Below are 20,180 nucleotides of genomic sequence, written 5' to 3'. Positions count from 1 at the left end.
GCTTTTTGTTGCGTGCTAACCAGTCAACGGAAAGGCAATACATGATTACAATTGAGCCGTCCACAGTGTACAAATACAAGTTTGTTGTATTTATAAGAAGTTCATGTAAATCTTATGTCAAGATTATTTTATTCACCTTACCTGTAACAGAACGTCCAAATGCCTTTTCCCATGCATACATTTTAATAAGTTTAATATGTGTCAGCACTTCATTCATCAGTCGCACCCGAGTATCTGTCTGTTTCATGGCTTTACTTCGAAAACCTATCGTTAATCGCGCCATTAACATCTGAAACCAATAAAAAAAGTACATTTGTGATACTTTCTTGTGCAGGGGTTAGGAGTGGACGATGGGCCAAATGGCCAGATCCTGCTCCTATCACTTATGATCTTATGACCTTGTGGAATGCAAAAAATTAATTTCCAGACAATGGCAGACAGAGGCTGTAGAGTTGCTGCCTTACACTGCCAGAGATCCTGGTTCAATCCTGACTACGGGTGCTGTCTGTACGGAGTTTGTACGTTCTCCCCGTGACGGTGTGGGTTTTCTCCGGGTGCTCCAGTATCCTCCCACACTCCAAAGACGTGCAGGTTTGCAGGTTAATTGGCTTGGGTAAATTTGTAAATTGTCCCTAGGTTGTGCAGGATAGCCCTACTGCATGGGGATTGCTGGTCGGCACGGACTCGGTGCGCCGATGAGCCTGTTTTCCGTGCGGTATCATTAAAACAAAATTTAAGTAAACTAAACAATGTCACAAGTGCTGGAGTAAATCAGCGGGTCAGGCAGCATCTCTGGAGAACATGGTTAGGCGACGTTTCAGATCAAAACTCGTCTTCAGACCGTTTGTAAGGGAGGAGAGAAGAAAGCTGGGAAAGGGGAGAGGCAGGACAAAGCGTCGCAGGTAATAGGTGGACACAGGGCGGGGGTGGGGGGATTTAATAGAAAGGTTCTGACTTCCTACCCGATCTATGCATCTCAACATTTTATGTTCTTTTATCAGATCTCCTTCCCCGCTCCAACACTCCAGAGAAAACAACCTGACTCTGTCCAACCTCTCCTTATAGCTAATACTCTCTATCTTGATAAAATCTATTGCTCTTTCCACAGATGCTGCCTGACCTGTAGAGTGTTTCCAGGACTTTCTGATTTTATTTCAGATTTTCAGCAACTGCCTGTTTTTTTTAATTTTTACATATTTGACGTAGAAATGAGAACGATGTGGTTTATATTAAAAACGTGGAAGTTGTTGATGTTTAAACAATTTATAATGAACTGTTTGACTAAACATATTACTTTAATGAAATACCTGAAAGGGAAATAATAAAGCATAAATAAGAATTCCAAGTAATGATGTTGGTCCAAGTAAATAGTAAGAATATGCTGTACAACTGATGAGCAACACTGGTGTACCAAACACGAGGGGACAATACAAAGCTGCATCAAATATTCGAAGGCCATCATTTGATAACACGTTCACCACCTGTGAAACAAAAAAAAAGTCAAGAGTGTTATATTGTCGTGTGTCCCAGATAGAACACTGAGATTCTTACTTGCAGCAGCACAACAGAATATGTAAACAATATAATAAATGGGGGAAAAGTTCATTGTGTGTATATATACACATACACACATAGGATGTGTAAGAAAGAACTGCAGATGCTGGTTTAAATCGAAGATAGACACAAAATGCTGGAGTAACTCAGCGGGACAGGCAGCATCTCTGGAGGGAAGAAATGGATGACGTTTTCGGTCGAGACTGAAGAAGGGTCTCGACCCGAAACGTCACCCATTCCTTCTCTCCAGAGATGCTGCCTGTCCCGCTGTGTGTGTGTGTGTGTGTGTGTGTGTGTGTGTGAGACACACACACACACACACACACACACACACACACACACACACACACACACACACACACACACACACACACACACACACACACACACACAAAAAAACAAACAATAACATAGCAATAATAGCAACAATAGTCTATGTAGTTCAGAGCTTATTTGAGGTTGTAGGGTTGTAGTATTTAACAGCCTTATGGTTGTGGGGAAGAAGCTGTTCCTGAACCTGGACGTTACAGTTTTCAGGCTGCTGTACCTTCTTCCCGATGGCAGGGGTGGAATGAGTATGTGTCCAGGGTGGTGTGGGTCTCTGATTTCATTCATTTCAAATAATTTTTTTAACACTGGATTCATATAGCTCAGAATTTAATGTTAAAATATTTTAAAATTCCCCGTCTCCTGCCCTGCTCTTCCCTCTGACTTTGCACTTCATTCCTCTTCCCTCCTTATCTGACACCCTTTTGTCTCCTTTGTCCACCCATTTACAAATCAACCCCCCCCCCCCCCCCACTCCACTCTCACCTGTATCCACCTATCACTTGCCAGGCTTTGTCCCACCCACACCTCTCTCCCACCTATTACAATCAAGTCTGAAGAAGGATCCCGACCCGAAATGTCACCAATCCTTGTTCTCCACAGACGTTGCCTGACCCGCTAAGTTAATCCAGCACTCTGTACTTTACTCAAGATTTCAACACCTGCAGTTCCTTGTGCCTCTATTTTTAAATTACCAGTGGACAGTATCATTTTAATCCTTTGGCACAGATTGTTACTCTTTGGGAGGGGGTTTCGAGTCCTCTGGTCCCAAATAGATTCATTAAGGGTCTGAATTCTACCTTTATAATTGCAATGGTAGCTTTTTCATTTACATGACAAATATACATTTAGAAACAAATCTTAGAAGGCACAACCCTTTTAAAGTGTGATAGACTGTATATTTAGTCCAGATGGTGCTTACTTAATCAATTACTTAATTGGCCATTTACTGATTCAGTTTCAATACATTAAGTGTATGGAATAGTGATTCTCAGAAGCAGACCTTTCTAATATCCAATCAGTCATTCAATATCACTGGAATTACCATAAGCTCTGCCTAGACTTTTAAAGATTTATCTGAATAAAACCATACGATCAAATCTACTCCGCCATTCAATCATGGCTGATCTATCTCTCCCTCCTAACCCCATTCTCCTACCTTCTCCCCATAACCTCTGACACCTGTACTAATCAAGAATCTATCCATCTCTGCCTTAAATCTATCCACTGACTTGGCCTCCACAGCCTTCTGTGGCAAAGAATTCCACAGATTCACCACCCTCTGACTAAAGAAATTTCTCCTCATCTCTTTCCTAAAAGAATGTCCTTTAATTCTGAGGCTATGACCTCTAGTCCTAGACTTTCCCACTAGTGGGAAACATCCTCTCCTCATCCACTCTATCCAAGCCTTTCACTATTCCGTCCATTTCAATGAGGGCCCCCCTTATTCTTCTAAACTCCAGTGAGTACAGGCCCAGTGCTGACAAACGGTTGTCAGAGCAGACAGAGGAGCAGAGTTAGGCCGTTCGGCCCATCAGCTTGGACTGTTTAAGTGCCCACCTCTAAGTCCCCAGTGGTTTTGAGGCTGTGATGAATGCATCGATTCTGGAACATCTAGTGGAGCGTCTGATCAAGCTTCTGCTGTCCAACAGACAGAGAATGGGGACTCTGATAATTAGTAGCAGACTTGGTCCAGGTACTGGGAGTAAAGTGGGTCCATGGAACTGTTGGCAGAGGGGTACTTTGGTCTGGAAATGCTAAATTAGGGTTGGAAACTACACGGGATTCCCAGCATCTTGATGTACTGAGGAATGTTTTCCAGGGCATTCCAATTCCAGAAACCTTTGGAGCTCAATATATTTTAATTGGAGAGGTAGGTCGAAAGAATCTGCTCTAATTTGTATCTAGCTTGTTCATTTGGCAAAAGAGAGACTTCAATATTATAGCACTTTTCACGGCTATGGATTCCGCCAAGGGACTTCAATGCCAATAAAATACTTCCAAGGTGATTTGAGAAAAAGCCATCAGACTCCCAGTTAGGCCCAACGTCATAGAAACATAGACATAGAAACATAGAAAATAGGTGCAGGAGGAGGCCAATTGGCCCTTCGAGCCAGCACCGCCATTCATTGTGATCATGGCTGATCATCCACAATCAGTAACCCGTGCCTGCCTTCTCCCCATATCCCTTGATTCCACTAGCCCCTAGAGCTCTATCTAACTCTCTTTTAAATTCAATCCAGTGAATTGGCCTCCACTGCCTTCAGTGGCAGAGAATTCCACAATTCACAACTCTCTGGGTGAAAAAGTTTTTTCTCACCTCAGTTTTAAATGGTCTCCCCTTTATTCTTAGACTGTGGCCCCTGGTTCTGGACTCCCCCAACATTGGGAACATTTTTCCTGCATCTAGCTTGTCCAGTCCTTTTATAATTTTATACATCTCCATAAGATCCCCTCTCATCCTAAATTCCAGTGAATACAAGCACAGTCTTTCCAATCTTTCCTCATATGACAGTCCCACCATCCCAGGGATTAACCTATGCTGCACTGCCTCAATTGCAAGGATGTCCTTCATCAAATTAGGAGACCAAAACTGCACACAATACTCCAGATGTGGTCTCACCAGGGCCCTATACAACTGCAGAAGGACCTCTTTACTCCTGTACTCAAATCCTCATGTTGTGAAGGCCAACATGCCATTAGCTTTCTTCACTGTCTGCTGCACCTGCACACTTACTTTCAGTGACTGGTGTACAAGGACACTCAGGTCTCGTTGCATTTCCCGTTTACCTCGTAAGGCATTCTATACCTTTAATCACATCAATGTCAGGTAGGACGAGTTTGTGACAAGTTGGAAAGAACACAACTGGTTTCACTGAGTGAAGTGCCAAAAGGAAAATAATTATTTACATCCATGTGGTTTGAGCCAACATTTCAAGTACCTATGAATTTTTAGTTTAGTTAAGCTTAGTTTATTGTTATGTGTATGCAACCTCAGTTAGGCGGCGCCCGGGCTTACACTGTCAGGGATAGCAGCGGCCACTGGGCTACAGTGTCTGGGCCTACAGCGCCGCCTGGGCCTAATATGGGACAAGGACGGTCCCATATGGGATGTCCCGGCTAATACGGGTCAGTTGGCAAACCTCACTTCAATGAAAAGTTTTCCGTTTTAGCGGTGCATGTTACAGGGACTCATGCTGCAGAGAGTTGATACCTGCCCAGGGGAAGGAGGCAAGGATCATTCAGGGGGACATGTAATGTCAGTCTGCCCTAGGGTTGCCAACTGTCCCGTATTAGCTGGGACATCCCGCATTTTGGGCTAAATTGGTTTGTCCACCGCCCTTGTCCCGTATTAGGCCCGGGGGGGGGGGGGGGAGGGGGGGGGGGGAGGGGGACACTATAGGAAAAAAACTGCAGATGTTGGTTAAAATCGAAGCTAGACACAAATTGCTGGAGTAACTCAGCGGGACAGTCAGCATCTCGGGAGAGAAGGAAGGGGTGACATTTTGGGTCGAGGCCCATCTTCAGATTTTATTTTGAACTAGAATACTTTAGTTCTGAATGTTGTTTTGCACAAGCCAACCTGACCCTCCCCTCCCCACCCTCTCCCCAGCCCCACGACAGTCCCGACTGAGATTAAACGGCCCCTGTAACGCACGGCTCAGTTTGGACACGGCGATCTGCGGGCGTGTCACAGTCCCCGGCGCTGTGCGGACCGCTACCCTCTCCACATCCACTATATCCACCTCGCCGCCAGCCTCATGGAGGTCCAGCAGAAGATGGGTGACGTTTCGGGTCGAGACCCTTCTTCAGACTGAGGAAGGTTGTCGACCCGAAACATCACCCATTCCTTCTCTCCCGAGATGCTGCCTGACCCGCTGAGTTACTCCAGCAGTTTTGTGTCTACCCCCGGTCAGTGGAGGCCCGGGCGCTGCCTAACGGAGATTGCGTAGCAAACCGCCTCCCGGCACGGACGGCCACCATTGGTGGAGCGGGAGCATGTGGCCGCTGGCTGAGTGATGTCACGTGGGGCGCGTGGTGGTGACGTCACTTTGTCCCGCATTTGGGAGTGAGGAAGTTGGCAACCCTAGTCTGTCCCAATGCATAGAGTCATAGAGTCACACTGGTACAGTGGAAACAGGCCGTTTGGCCCAACTTGCCCACACCAGCCAACATATCCAAGCTACATGAGTCCCACCTGCCTGCGTTTGGTCCATATCCCTCCAAATCTGTCCTATCCATGTACCTGTCTAACTGTTTCTTAAATGTTGGGATAGTCCCAGCCTCAACTACCTTCTCTGGCAGCTTGTTCCATTCACCCAACACCCTTTGTGTGAAAAGGTTACACCTCAGATTCCTATTAAACTTTTTCCCCTTCACCTTGTCCTCTGGTCCTTGATTCCCCAACTCTGGGTAAGAGACTCCTTTAATGTTGAGGGAAGAAAGTCAAGAGAGACAACTACTACAATCATACATTGTTGATCCATTCCTACCTCACCAAAGGAACTGTTGTTTAAATTTGTACGATGAAGCAGCTTAATAAACGCTGATGTGGTGATAGCACCTTTTAATCGGATACCAGTCTGGTAGGAGACAGACCATATTGCTGAGAAGAACAAGACTTTCATAAACTCCGTCGTAAATAGTGCAAAGCACAGGCCAATCCCATTAACGAGGTTTTCTGACTTTTCTTCAATGTGTAGTAGTATGGTATGAATCACCACTCCCTGGGAATTCAGAAACAAAAGCAGTGGTTACAGGGTGCCTGTGTACGAAGGAACTGCAGATGCTGGTTTAAATCGAAGACAGGCACAAAATGCTGGAGTAACTCAGTGGGACAGGCAGCATCTCTGGAGAGAAGGAATGGGTGACGTTTCGGGTCGAGACCCTTCAGACTGGGTACAGGGTACCCATCTAGTGCTGTCTTTGTGCTTGTCAAGGTGAAAGATTTCAATGGTGCCTCTCTGCTTTATGCATGTACCATAACAAGGGCAACACGGTGGCGCAGTGGGTAGAGTTGCTGCCTTCACTGTGCCATAGACCCTGGTTCAATCCTGACTACTGGTCTGTGTGGAGTTTGTACATTCTCCCAGTGACCGCGTGGGTTTTCTCTGCCTGCTCCGGTTTTCTCCCACACTCCAAAGTCGTGCAGGTTTATAAGTTAATTGGCTTCTGTAAAATTGTAAATTGTCCCTAGTGTGTGTAGGAGAGTGCTAGTGTACGGGGTGATCGCTGGTCGGCGAGGACGTGGTGGGCCCAAGGGCCTGTTTCCACGCTGTATCTCAAGCCTAATGTAAAGTCTAAAGGTTGGGAGAGGAAAATTAAAGCTGAGAGAGGAGATGGTAGGTCTTTGCATTTCAACGGTATCTGCCACTAGCCTGCTCAATGTGGTGAGTGAGTGGGAGCTTTTTCCCCTGATTCTCTTGCCTCCGGGAATTATGTTTGCAGGGAGAGATTGATATAAGTTAAACACAGAGTACTGGAGGAACTCAGCAGGTCATGGAGCATCTGTGGAGGAAATGGACAGATGGTGTCAAAGATAAATTGCAAAGCTTCAAGAAGATCGCAAGGGATAGTGACAGGTAGGGTGCTTAAAAATGCTTAAGGTCCTCTTCATGTGTTATAATAATTCTGTGCTTTAGAGAAAGTTGAAACGGAACATGTGTACCTGACGCTGCAGTCTACTTTAGTCAGGTTCTGTTCTCTGTTGCCAAAGGCCAAATGGCAATCATAAAGATATAAAAGAAAGTTGAAAGGGTAACAGGACATGTGCTTATCTGCAATGGTGCGGAATTGGGCTGTGTTTACTCTGCTTTGTCTGTCAGAGGTGCAGGATGTACACTTGTTACACTACCATTTGGGAAGAAGGAAAATTCCTAAAGTGCTTGCTGCAGTAAACAGCAGATCAAAGGGAAATTCTGTATATATGGAGCAGATGAATCTTTGCTCGTTGAGCAGTCTCCTAGATTGCTCCCAGTCATCTCTGTATTTGGCGCTCTTAAACAAAGTCTTGATTGTCTTGCTCGATCTTTGTGTTGTGTTTTAAAATTTTCTTTAACAACGGCCATTCGGGTCAGGACCCTTCTTCACACTGATTGGAGTGGATAGATGTGGTAACTTCCATATTCTTCAAGATAGACACAATATGCTGGAGTAACTCAGCGGGTTAAGTAGCACCGCTGGAGCAACTGGATAGGTTATGACAAGGACAGGACCCCTGTGCAGTCCCGACCCAAAAAGTTATCGATCCATTTTCTCCAGAGATGTTTCCTGACCCATTGAGTTACTCCAGCATTCTATGTCTATCTTTGGTATAAACCAGCCTCTGCAGTTCCTTGTTATTAAACATTCACATTCTTTAATCCTGGTTGTTGTAATATTTGTGCTTCACTCTTTTCATTTTTAGTTTGAGATACAGCGTGGAATCAGGCCCTTTCGGCCCACCAGGTTCGCGCTGACCAGCGAACCCCGCACATTAACACTATCCTCGACCCACTAGGGACAATGTTTACATTTACCAAGCCAATTAACCTACAAACCTGTACGTCTTTAGATTGTGGGAGGAAACCGAAGATCTCGGGGGAAACCCACGCAGGTCATGGGGAGAACGTACAAACTCCGTACAGACGGCGCCGGTAGTCGGAATGGAACCCGGATCTCCGGCGCTGCATTCGCTGTAAGGCAGCAACTCTACCTCTGCGTTTTCCCCAAAACCTGTGTATGTGGAGAGGGTGTTTCCACTAGTGGGAAAGTCTAGGACTAAACGTCATAGCCTCAGAATTAAAGGACGTTCTTTTAGGAGATGAGGAGAAATTTCTTAAGTCAGTGGTGAATCTGTGGAATTCGTTGCCACAGAAGGCTGTGGAGGCCAAGTCAGTGAATATTTTTAAGGTAGAGGTAGATAGATTCTTCATTAGTACAGGTGTCAGGGGTAATGTGGAGAATAGGGTTAGGAGGGAGAGATAGATCAGCCATGATTGAATGGCGGAGTAGACTTCATGTGCGAAATGGCCTAATTCTACTCCTATTCCTTATGATCTTATGACCTCTGACACCCCAAGGATGCTGCCTGACCCGTTGAGTTCCTCCGACACTTTGTGTTTTGGGCATCTGCAGTTCCTTGTGTCTCTATCTGAATAGAATTTAAGGTCTGTTAGTACTTTGTGATGCGTTTAAGGTTCTTGTTAGCTAAGGATATTTGATTAAAAAAGAAAACGAAAAAAATTCATTTCCGTTTGATATCCGCTTACCGGTCCCAAAAAGCTACAGGTCATGCAGACAACTGAGCATAGCATGATTACAATGAGCCTTGTTCGCTGAAACTGTAAAGTGACTCTTTCCAAGGAAGCTTTCTGAAAGCCAACCCTTTCCACTTCTTTCTCCCAAAGACACAAAAACCTGCAAAAAAAAAGTGTAACAAGATAGCAAAATGCGTTTTCATTTGTTTTTTTAGGTTCAGGTTTATTATTGTCATGTGTCACGAGGTGGTATGGAATGTTGTGGAACTACGATGGTATTAGCACAACACTTAAAAGACATTTGGACGGGCACATGGATAGGAAAGGTTTAGTGGGATATGAGCCAAACAGCGGCAGGTGGGACCAGTGCAGATGGGGCATCTTGGTTGGCAGGGGCAAGTTGGGAGAGGGACCTGGGGAAGATGCAGAGTGCAGAATATAGTTCTCAGCTTTGTAACACATCAGTTCCAGAGACCCATCAGTTCCAGAGGGGGCGGCACAGCGGTAGAGTTGCTGCCTCACAGCACTTGCAGCCCTGGAGACCCGGGTTCGATCCCAACTACGGGTGCTGTTTGTACAGAATTTGTAATTTCTCCCCGTGACTGGGTGGGTTTTCTCCGAGATCTTCGGTTTCCTCCCACACTCCAAAGACGTGCAGGTTTGTAGGTTAATAAGCGAGTTCGGTATCTCGACTGGGCATGCGCAGGTCATAGGTCGCAAGGACTAAACATTCTCGCCGGCTGATCTGCTGCGTGTATACAGACCTGCGTTTCGTCCGTATTTTCCAGTTTTGCTTCGTAGAGGTAAGAAAATCATCGTAATTTTGTGCAAATTAACCATAAATACACCTGATTCATATTTTTTTAAATAGTATTTTCTTACCTCTACGAAGCAAAACTGGAAAATACCGATGAAATGAGGATTTGTTTACACGCGGCAGATCAGCCGGCAAGAATGTTTAGCCCTTGCGACCTATGACCTGCGCATGCTCAGTCGAGATCAAAGATACTAGAGGAACAAGATGGACCATTCCGTTGAAATCGCCTATACTGAAGTGTAGTATGCAAAGGAGCCATTTTAGTAGGCAAAACCCGCCGTTCGCTGTGCCTCGCAGTGTAATCAGTGTTTTGGGGAACAGTATGTGTGATGATACCATTAAAATGCAGAATATATCTCATTATCAATTCACAGATTTTTGTTATTTTTCTTTTAAAATGTTTCTGCAAGTTTCTGCCTACTAAAATGGCACCATGACATACTACGTTTTTCAGAGTCGAGTGGTCTATCTTGTTCCTCTAGTATCTTTGGTTGAGATACCGAACTCGCTTTTTGGCTTGGTTTAAATGTAATCTGTCCCTCGTGTGTGTAGGATAGTGTTAATGTGCGGGGATCGCTGGTCGGCGCGGACTCGGTGAGCCAAAGGGCCTGTTTCCGCGCTGTATGGAGTCGATGGTGGGGAGTCTGGTCTGTGTGATGGACTGGGCTACATCTATAACCCTCAGCAATTTCTCGTGGTCTTTGTGCAGAGCTGTTCCCAAACCAAGCTGTGATGCAACCTAATAGTTTATCCGTTTAGTTTATCGTCACGTGTACCAAGGTGCAGTGTAAAGCTTTTGTTGCGTGCTAACCAGTCAGCGGAAAGACAATACGCGATTACAATCGAGCCATTACAGTGTATAGATACATGATAAGGGAATAACTCAGTACGAGGTAAAGCCAGCAAAGTCCAAACAAGGATAGCCGAGGGTCACCAATGAGGTAGCTAGTAGTCCAGCACTCCTCTCTGGTTGTACGCATTCCAGGGTGCATCTGTAATATCTATTGTATCGGAAGGAACTGCAAATGCTGGTTTAAACTGAAGATAGACACAAAATACTGGAGTAACTCAGCGGGTCAGGCAGCATCTGTGGGGAGAAAGAATGGGTAACGTTTCATCACTACTGTCTACCTCCTTGGTGACTATACCTGTTCGGATTTTGCTGGCTTTACCTTGCACTAAACGTTATTCCCTTATCATATATCTATACACTGTAATGGCTCGATTGTAATCATGTATTGTCTTTCTGCTGACTGGTTAGCGCGCAACAAAAGCTCTTCACTGTCCCTCGGTACACGTGACAATAAACTAAACTGACAAGCTATCAGGTATGTTGTATTTTGTGTAATATCTGTCGTACTTTCTGGACATTCAAGATATACTTGTGAAGTAAAAACATACCTTTTGACATTGACGTCCGAGCAGCTGAACTTGGAGAGGGGGGGAGCTGTATCTTGGTTCAGATTCCTTCTCCAGGCATTTATCATCACAGGTGTCAACCACTGGAAAGTGATGAATGAAAACAGTCCGGCATTATCCACAGGAGCGCGAGATGGATTCCTGGGAATTATTTTTGTTACATATGATAAATTATGATTAATTCTGAATATCCCAAAGGATGAAACATTGCAGTACAGATCCTCTTCCACTTACTTTGACTTTGGACGAAAAGGGATCATTGTTTTTAAACTTTGGGAGTATTTGCGATGCTTCCCTGGAACGTAATCGTTTGCACCTGATAACTCCATGATGTTCACTTCTAGCAAATCAGTACTGGGAACGCCTCACTTAAAATCAGAAAAAGTTACAGGTTAGTCCTTGGTGTAATCAGAGCCACAGCGCAGGAACAGAGTGGAGGAAGGAACTGCAGATGCTGGTTTAAACCGAAGGTAGACACAAAAAGCTGGAGTAACTCAGCGGGACAGGCAGTATCTCTGGAGAGAAGGGATGGGTGACGTTTCGGGTCGAGACCCTTCACTGCTGTGTTTTTAGTTTAGTTTAGTTTAGAGATAGAGCGTGAAAACAGGCCCTTCAGCCCACCGAGTCCATGTCGACCGGTGATCACCCGCACACGAGCACCCTGACACACCATGGGAAATTTACAATTTCCACCAAGCCAATTGACCTCCAAACCTGCACGTCTTTGGAGTGTGGGAGGAAACCGAAGCACCCGATGAAAGCCCACGCAGCTCATGGGGAGAACGTACAAACTCCGTACAGACAGCACCCGTGGTCAGGATCGAACTTGGGTCTCTGGTGCTGTAAGGCAGCAACTCTACCGCTGTGCTACCGTACTGCCCCGTTTTCTGAAATACTGCATTCACAGGTTATGTTACGTCAGTTAATAGTGACTCCTTGCCCAGAATTTGCGTGAATAAATAGTTCAAACAGATTTGCATTTGTGAAGCCGCACTTCGAGAATTGAGTTCCCTGCTGTGGTACAGGTTCCAATGAGCTGGAAAAGGTGCAGAGAATAGACACAAAAAGCTGGAGTGGCTCAGCGGGTCAGGCAGCATCTCACGAGAAAAGGAGTAGGTGACGTTTCGGGTCGAGACCCTTCTTCAGACTTTGCTCCAGAGGTGCTGCTTGACCCGCTGAGTTACTCCAGCATTTTGTGTCTGGTGTAAGCGTCGATGTAAAGCAGCATCTGCAGTTCCTTCCTACACAAGGGTGCAGGGAAGGTTTAAAAGGATGTTGTCAGTACTCGAGGGGCCGGAGCTACAGGGAGAGGTCGGGCAGCCTAGGATGTCATTCCTTGTAGCGCAGGAAGCTGAGGAGTGATTTTACAGAATGTATAAAACAATGAGGGGAACAGATAGTGTGAATGCACAGTCTTTTTCCCAGGGTAGGGGAATCAAGAATTAGATGTAAAGTAAGAGGGGAAAGATTTGATATGAACCAGAGGGGATGTTTTTTACTTAGCGGGTGGTGAGTGGATGGAATGAGCTGCCAGAGGAAGTAGTTGAGGCAGGTTCTATAACAATAGGGCGGCACGGTGGCGCAGCGGTGGAGTTGCTGCCTTACAGCGCTTGCAGCACTGGAGACCCGGGTTCAATCCCTACTACGGGTGCTGTCTGTACAGAGTTTCTACATTCACCCCGTGACTGCATGTGTTTTCTCCAAGATGTTCAGTTTCCTCCCACACTCCAAAGACGTGCAGGTTTGTAGGTTAATTGGCTTGGTATAAGTGTAAATTATCCCTAGTGTGTGTAGGGTAGTGTTAATGTGCGGAGACCGCTGGTCAGCGTGGATTCGATGGGCCGAAGGGCCTGTTTCCGCGCTGTGTCTCTAAAACTAAACTAAAAACTAAATATTTAAAGGACATTTGGACAGGTGCATGGATAGGAAAGGTTTCGAGGGATATGGGCCAAACAGTGGTAAATGGGACTAGCTTCTGTAATAGTCCTTGGCTTCATCCATTAAGATCAAGTCAAGAGCAAGGAGTGAACTGATAAATGGCCATGGGCCCATTCCCCTCCCCCCCCCTGGATGTCAGGTAGTGACTAGCACCAAACATCCAGCATCGGAAAATGGATGCTAATCTTCTCAGAGACACCCAGATCCTCAAAAAAGATTGAATGCTAATGAAAACATATGCTTCTTGGGAGTTCTCATTGGGAGGATTTGAGTTTTGGAGCAAGGAGGTCCTACTGCAGTTGTACAGGGCCCTGGTGAGACCGCATCTGGAGTATTGTGTGCAATTTTTGTCTTCTAATTTGAGGAAGGACGTTCTTGCTATTGAGGGAGTGTAGCATAGGCTCACCAGGTTAATTCCTGGGATGGCGGGACTGACATATGATGAAAGAATGGGTAGACTGGGCTTATATTCACTGGAATTTATAAAGTTGAGAGGAGATCTTATAGAAACATAAAATTCTTAAAGGATTGGACAGGCTAGATGCAGGGAAAATGTTCCTGATGTTGGGGGAGTCCAGAACCAGGGGGTCACAGTTTAAGAATAAGGGGTAGGCCATTTAGGACTGAGATGAGAAAAAACCTTTTTACCCAGAGAGTTGTGAATCTGTGGCATTCTCTGCCACAGAAGGCAGTGGAGCCAATTCACTGGATGTTCTCAAGAGAGAGTTAGATTTAGCTCTCAGGGCTAATGGAATCAAGGGATATGGGGAAAAAGCAGGAACGGGGTACTGATTTTGGATGATCAGCCATGATCATATTGAATGGCAGTGCTGGCTCGAAGGACCGAATGGCCTACTCCTGCACCTATTTTTCTACGTTTCTATGTTTCAACATGAGTCATTCTTTCTGTACCTTCATCACTTTGTTTGGTTCAATGACTCAGCCCGCCAAATAACACCCAGTTCTGTGAGGTTGTCTCATTGCCAATTGAGAACGATGTCATTGCCTTGCAGTGTTAACCCTTCATTGTAGCGTCTTAACCTCTGCAAGCCATTCTGCAGGAATTATTGCAACACTCATTGCATTCTCAATACTCAATGTTGTATGTTTACACTGAACGTTGCACCCTTTATCCTCAATCTTTATCTGTGCACTGTGGACGGATTGATTGTATTTATTCACAAAATGCTGGAGTAACTCAGCAGGTCAGGCAGCATCTCGGGAGAGAAGGAATGGGTGACGTTTCAGGTCGAGACCCTTCTTCAGACCCTCCTTCAGTCTGAAGAAGGGTCTCGACCCGAAACGTCACCCATTCCTTCTCTCCCGAGATGCTGCCTGACCTGCTGAGTTACTCCAGCATTTTGTGAATAAATCGATTTGTACCAGCATCTGCAGTTATTTTCTTATACTACTTGATTGTATTTATGTTTAGTTCATTCAGTTTTAGCTCAGAGATACAGCATGGAAACGGGCCCTTTGGCCCACCTGAGTCCGCACCGACCAACACACTATCCTACACACCAGGGACAATTTATAGTAGCCAGTTAACCTAGAAACCTGTATATCTCTGGAGTGTGGAGGGAAACAAGAACACCCAGAGAAAACCCACGCAGTCGCAGGAGGAAAATACTGTACAAACTGCTGGCAGACAGCATCCAGAGACAGGGTCGAATCCAGGTCTCTGGTGCAGTAACTCTATCGCTGCACCACTGTGCCGGCCCAAAGACTTTTCTTCAACTGGATAGCACGCCAACAAAGACTTTTCACTGTACCTCAGTATACATGACAATAAACGAAACTAAACTAAAATCAATTGTTCTTTATCCCTCCACATCATCGTCTCTCATTTTCCTTATCCCTAACCAGTCTGAAGAAGGGTTTTGACCTGAAACGTCACCCTTTCCTTCTCTCCAGAGATGCTACCTGTCCCGCTGAATTACTACAGCTTTTTGTGTGTATCTAAACTAAATAAAGCATTCAACCAATATGGTTTGAACGCCTAAAAATTGCCAAGATTTTGTCAGGATATCCGCCAAGGTAGATAGACTGAGCGCAGGGAGCTTTACACAACGTGCTGCCCATCGCGTGTCGCTGCAAGGTATTTGAGCAATAGGGTCAGAGATGAAATCCTCGTTGCATTATAAGTCACGCAAATGGATTCAAAGCAGCATCTGGGGACATATCAGTCTTCATTCAGGATTGTTCATGGGTTTGGCAGTGGACTCTGCTGATGAAAGCATTGATATGGAGCACCTTCGACAGGGAAAGTCAGTGATGTACTCATGATCATTTCCTCTCGATTAGGGGTCTCTGGCAGTGTTCCAAACATTCCCCTTCCCCCTCAGGGACAGTGTGTGTCGTAGCTGAGGAGCTTTCACCTGCAGTAGCTTGAGGCAAACATGCCCTATGGATCCATGGGCTTTATAAACAGAGGCAAAGCATGCAGGAGCTAAATTATCAGATGAGTGTTGTAACGGGAATAATGGAACATTGGGGAGAAAAAAGACACAAAGTGCTGGAGTAACTCAGCAGGTCAGGCAGCATCCCTGGAGAGCATGGATAGGTGATGTTTGGGGTCGGGACATCACCTATCCATATTGTAACCTATACCTGTCCTCCACAGATCCTGCCTGTCCAGCTGGGTTGCTCCAGCACTTTGAGTCTTTTTGATTGTAAACCATCATCTGCAGATCCTTGCATCGCCACGCTTTGAGAACGATGTGGAGGAGTCAGTGGGGAACCAGAAGGGGCTTTACTGGTCTAACTGCAATGATGAACTCATAGATAGACCAGAGGCATTTGGGTGAAGAAGGGTTAGCTTAGATTTATTATTGCCACGTATAAAGAACTTTGCAGTGAAGAACTTTGTTTTGCATATTATTCAAACTGATGAGATAATACTTTACATTTCTATATAATGAAGCCAAACTTGAGGTGGAGAGTGTGGGCTTGTAATGGGGACAGGTGTGTAGAGAGGGGCTTGTAAATGGGGACAGGTGTGCGGAATGAGGGTTGTAATGGGGATACGTGTAGCGGGGTGTAATTGGGAGAGGTGTGTGGAGGTTGACCTGTAATGGGTACAGGTGTGTAGTGGGGCTTGTAATGGGGATAGGTGTGTGGAGGTTGACCTGCAATGGGGACAGGTGTGTAGTGGGGCTTGTAATGGGGATAGGTGTGTGGAGGTTGACCTGTAATGGGGGCAGGTGTGGAGTGGGGCATGTAATGGGGACAGGTGTGGAGTGGGGCTTGTAATGGGGACAGGTGTATAGAGAGGGGCTTGTAAATGGGGACAGGCGTAGAGAGGGGCTTGTAATGGAGACAGATGTGTGGAGGTTGACCTGTAATGGGGACAGGTGTGTAGAGAGGGACTTGTAATGGAGACGTAGCTCAGGCACTTGAATTCTCGTGGATCTTCTCTGCACTCCTTCCAGCTGATGGGCGCTGTGGGCAGTGAATTCATGAGAGCTACGTAAACGGCAGGAATGCATTGGGTGCCACAGTGTGTGTCCTGGCCTTTCCACATTACTGCTGACTCTTCACTATTTTTCATTTTATATTGTAATTGAATCGGAGAGCACTCAAAAACATAGTGCGACACAATCCATTTTCTTGGCAGGATTTCTTCAGTGCTTGGCACTCCACTGTCTTGCAGAGTTCCAGACACAGCCAATACTTTAGACTTTAGACATTAGAGATACAGCGCGGAAACAGGCCCTTCGGCCCATCGAGTCTACGCCGACCAGCGTTTCCCCAACTCTATCCGACACGCGAGGGGCCATGTTTACAATTTTATTGAAACCAATTAAGCAACAGCCCTGTAAATCTTTGGAGTGTGGGAGGAAACCGGAGCACCCGGAGAAAACCCACACAGGTCACGGGGAGAACGTACAAACTCCGTACAGACAGCACCTGAGGTCAGGATCGAACCTAGGTCTCTGACGCTGCGAGGCAGCAACTCTACCGCTGCACGACTGAGCCGCCCACCCTCAATAGCTATTAACCAGCAACTCGAAGGTATCACAAAATGCTGGAGTAACTCAGCGGGTCAGGCAGCATCTCTGGAGAGAAGGAATGGGTGACGTTTCGGGTCGAGACCCTTCTGTCAGGGGGGGAGGGGGGGGCGGGGCAAAGAAAAGATATAGGTGGAGACAGGAAGACAGTGGGATAACTCGGAAGGAGGAGGGGAAGAGAGGGACAGATGAGCTATCTAAAGTTAGAGAAGTCAATGTTCATACCGCTGGGCTGTAAGCTGCCCAAGCGAAATATGACGTGCTGTACCTCCAATTTGCGGTGGGTCTCACTAAGACACTGGAGGAGGCCCATGACAGAAAGGTCAGACTGGGAGTGGGAGGGGGAGTTGAAGTTCTCAGCCACCGGGAGATCAGGTTGGTTAAGGGGGACTGAGCGAAGGTGTTGAGCGAAACGATCGCCGAGCCTGCGTTTGATCTCGCCGATGTAGAGAAGTTGACATCTGGAACCAGCAACTTATGTGCAAGAGGACACAAAGTGCAGGAGTAACTCAGCGGGTCAGGCAACATTTCTGGAGGACATGGATAAGTGACGTTTCGGGTCGGGACCTGAAACGTCAGCTATCCATGTTCTTCAGAGATGCTGCCTGACCTGTTGAGTGACTCCAGCACTTTGTGTCTTTTTACGTAGTAACCAGCATATAAGCAAAGTTCTTTGCTTCTACAACCTATCTGCAAGAATTTGATGAATGGACAAAAGGTGTGACATAACGATAGAGAGACCCGGGTTCAATCCTAACTATGGGTGCTGTCTGCATGGAGTTTGTACGTCAGAAGGCAGTGGAGGCCAATTCTCTGAATGCATTCAAGAGAGAGCTAGATAGAGCTCTTAAGGATAGCGGAGTCAGGGGGTATGGGGAGAAGGCAGGAACTGGGTACTGATTGAGAATGATCAGCCATGATCACATTGAATGACGGTGCTGGCTCGAAGGGCCGAATGGCCTCCTCCTGCATCTATTGTCTATTGTCCTCCCTGCGTGGGTTTTCTCCGGGTACTACAGTTTCCTCCCACATCCCAAAGACCTGGAGGTTTTTGAGAATTAGTTGGCTTCTGTGAAATGTCCCTTGTTTATATGATAGTGTTAGTGTGTGGGAATCGTTGGTCGGCAAGGGCTCGGTGGGCCGAATGGCTGTATCTCTCTGGTTTAAACCAGCATCTGCAGTTCCTGCCTACACATCCTGTCACCAACCAGAGAGAGGTCCTGATCTCCCATCCACCTCATCGGACAGCTTTGTTCTATCTTTGATCGGACTTTACTCGCTTTATCTTGCATTAAACGTTTTTCACGTTATTCCCCTTTATCATGTATCTCTACACTGTAAATGGCTCGATTGTAATCATGTATTGTCTCTCTCCATTGACTGGTTAGCATGCAACAAAAGCTTTTCACTGTAGTTTAGTTTAGTTTAGTTTAGAGATACAGCGCGGAACAGGCCCTTCGGCCCACCGAGTCCATGCTGACCAGCGATTCCCGCACATTAACACTACCCTACCCACACTAGGGACAATTTTTAAACTTTTTTTTATATAGCAAGCCAATTAACCTACAAACCTGTACGTCTTTGGAGTGTGGGAGGAGAAACAAAGATCTCGGAGAAATCTCACGCAGGTCACGGGAAGAACGTACAAACTCCGTACAGACAACACCCGTGGTCAGGATCGAACCCGGGTCTCTGCCAGTAGCTACTCTGCCGCTGCGCCACCATGCCGCCTCGGTACACATGACAATAAACTCAACTAAACTGAACTAAACGCTAATCCCCACGCCTCAGAACCCACACAGGACCTCACCTCAACCCCCAAGGTGCTCTTTGGATGTCAGAGATTGATAGCCTTATTTCTGATTGTGAACTATGAAAAATTGTCAGTGTGTAAGGAAAGTGGTGGAGGGTATATTCACAAAATGCTGGAGTAACTCAGCAGGTCAGGCAGCATCTCGGGAGAGAAGGAATGGGTGACGTTTCGGGTCGAGACCTTTCTTCAGATCAGTTCCACATGATCACTCACAGATCAGGATGCGATGCTTGAAGAAGTTTATTGACATAGTTAGACTTCCTCTGAACACCATGTAGAATACATAATTGCAGATATAGAGTCACACAACAAGGACACAGGGCCTTCGGTCCAACTGTGTAGGAAGGAACAGCAGATGTTAGTTTACACCAAAGATGGACCCAAAGTGCTGGAGTAACCAGGGGTGCAGCTGCCGGAGCTCACCGGAGTGCCGCCCCGGCACCTCTATTAAAACAAAGCCAAAATAAATAGCGGGGAATTTTAACGAGCGGGGAATTTAACAGCCGCTGCTCCGCCACCTGTGACAGCTCAGTGGCACCTAAAAAATTAGCACTGCAACACTGGGGGTAACTCAGCAGGACAGGCAGCATCTCTGGAGAGAAGGAATGGGTGACGTTTCGGGTCGCGGCCCTTCTTCAGACTAGGAGACAGGGGAGAGGGAGACACAGAGACACTGAAGGGGAAACATTGTCTTCAGTTTTGGTCACCTTCTTGTAGGAAGGTTGTGGGTAAACTGGAAAGGGTGCATTGAAGATTTATAAGGATATTGCCAGGCCTTGAGGGCCTGAGCAGAAGGGAGAGGTTGGGCAGGCTGGGACTTTATTCCTGGAGGCTGAGGGGTGATCCTATAGAGGTGTATAAAATCACGAGGGGAATAGATAGGGTGAATGCACAGTCTTTTACCCAGAGTAGGGGAATCGAGAAACAGAGGACATAGTTTTAGGTGAGAAGGGAAAGAATTAATAGGAACCTGAGGGGGATTTATTTTACACAAAGGGTGGTTGGTATATAGAACGAGCTGCCGGAGGAGATATTTGAGGCAGGTACCATGTTACTTAGAAGAT

At 46.2% G+C, this 20,180-nt stretch overlaps 1 protein-coding gene across 6 annotated transcripts in view; it reads right to left on the bottom strand.

Annotated features, from left to right (window-relative positions):
* The window catches only part of LOC144594212 (ATP-binding cassette sub-family C member 12-like), a 95,135-nt gene that overhangs the window by 65,957 nt on the left and 8,998 nt on the right, over positions 1 to 20,180 (bottom strand). For 3 of the 6 annotated variants that reach the window (XM_078400424.1, XM_078400423.1, XM_078400426.1), the window contains exons 2-7: positions 11,590 to 11,723; positions 11,338 to 11,496; positions 9,132 to 9,279; positions 6,375 to 6,608; positions 1,308 to 1,481; positions 142 to 289 (exon numbers count right to left, since the gene is read on the bottom strand). The exons of 1 other annotated variant lie outside the window; for it this stretch is intronic. In XM_078400424.1, coding sequence (XP_078256550.1) covers positions 142 to 289; positions 1,308 to 1,481; positions 6,375 to 6,608; positions 9,132 to 9,279; positions 11,338 to 11,496; positions 11,590 to 11,684 — 958 coding nt within the window. In that variant the 5' untranslated portion in view covers positions 11,685 to 11,723. Of the gene's footprint in view, positions 1 to 141; positions 290 to 1,307; positions 1,482 to 6,374; positions 6,609 to 9,131; positions 9,280 to 11,337; positions 11,497 to 11,589; positions 11,724 to 19,329; positions 19,377 to 20,180 lie in introns of those variants that run through there. 2 more of the 6 variants (XM_078400425.1, XM_078400427.1) reach the window with 2 other exon arrangements.

This window comes from Rhinoraja longicauda, chromosome 6 (assembly GCF_053455715.1).
Source record: "Rhinoraja longicauda isolate Sanriku21f chromosome 6, sRhiLon1.1, whole genome shotgun sequence".
Classification (NCBI taxonomy): Eukaryota; Metazoa; Chordata; class Chondrichthyes; order Rajiformes; family Arhynchobatidae; genus Rhinoraja; species Rhinoraja longicauda.
This window is presented reverse-complemented; position numbering and strand designations above follow the sequence as displayed.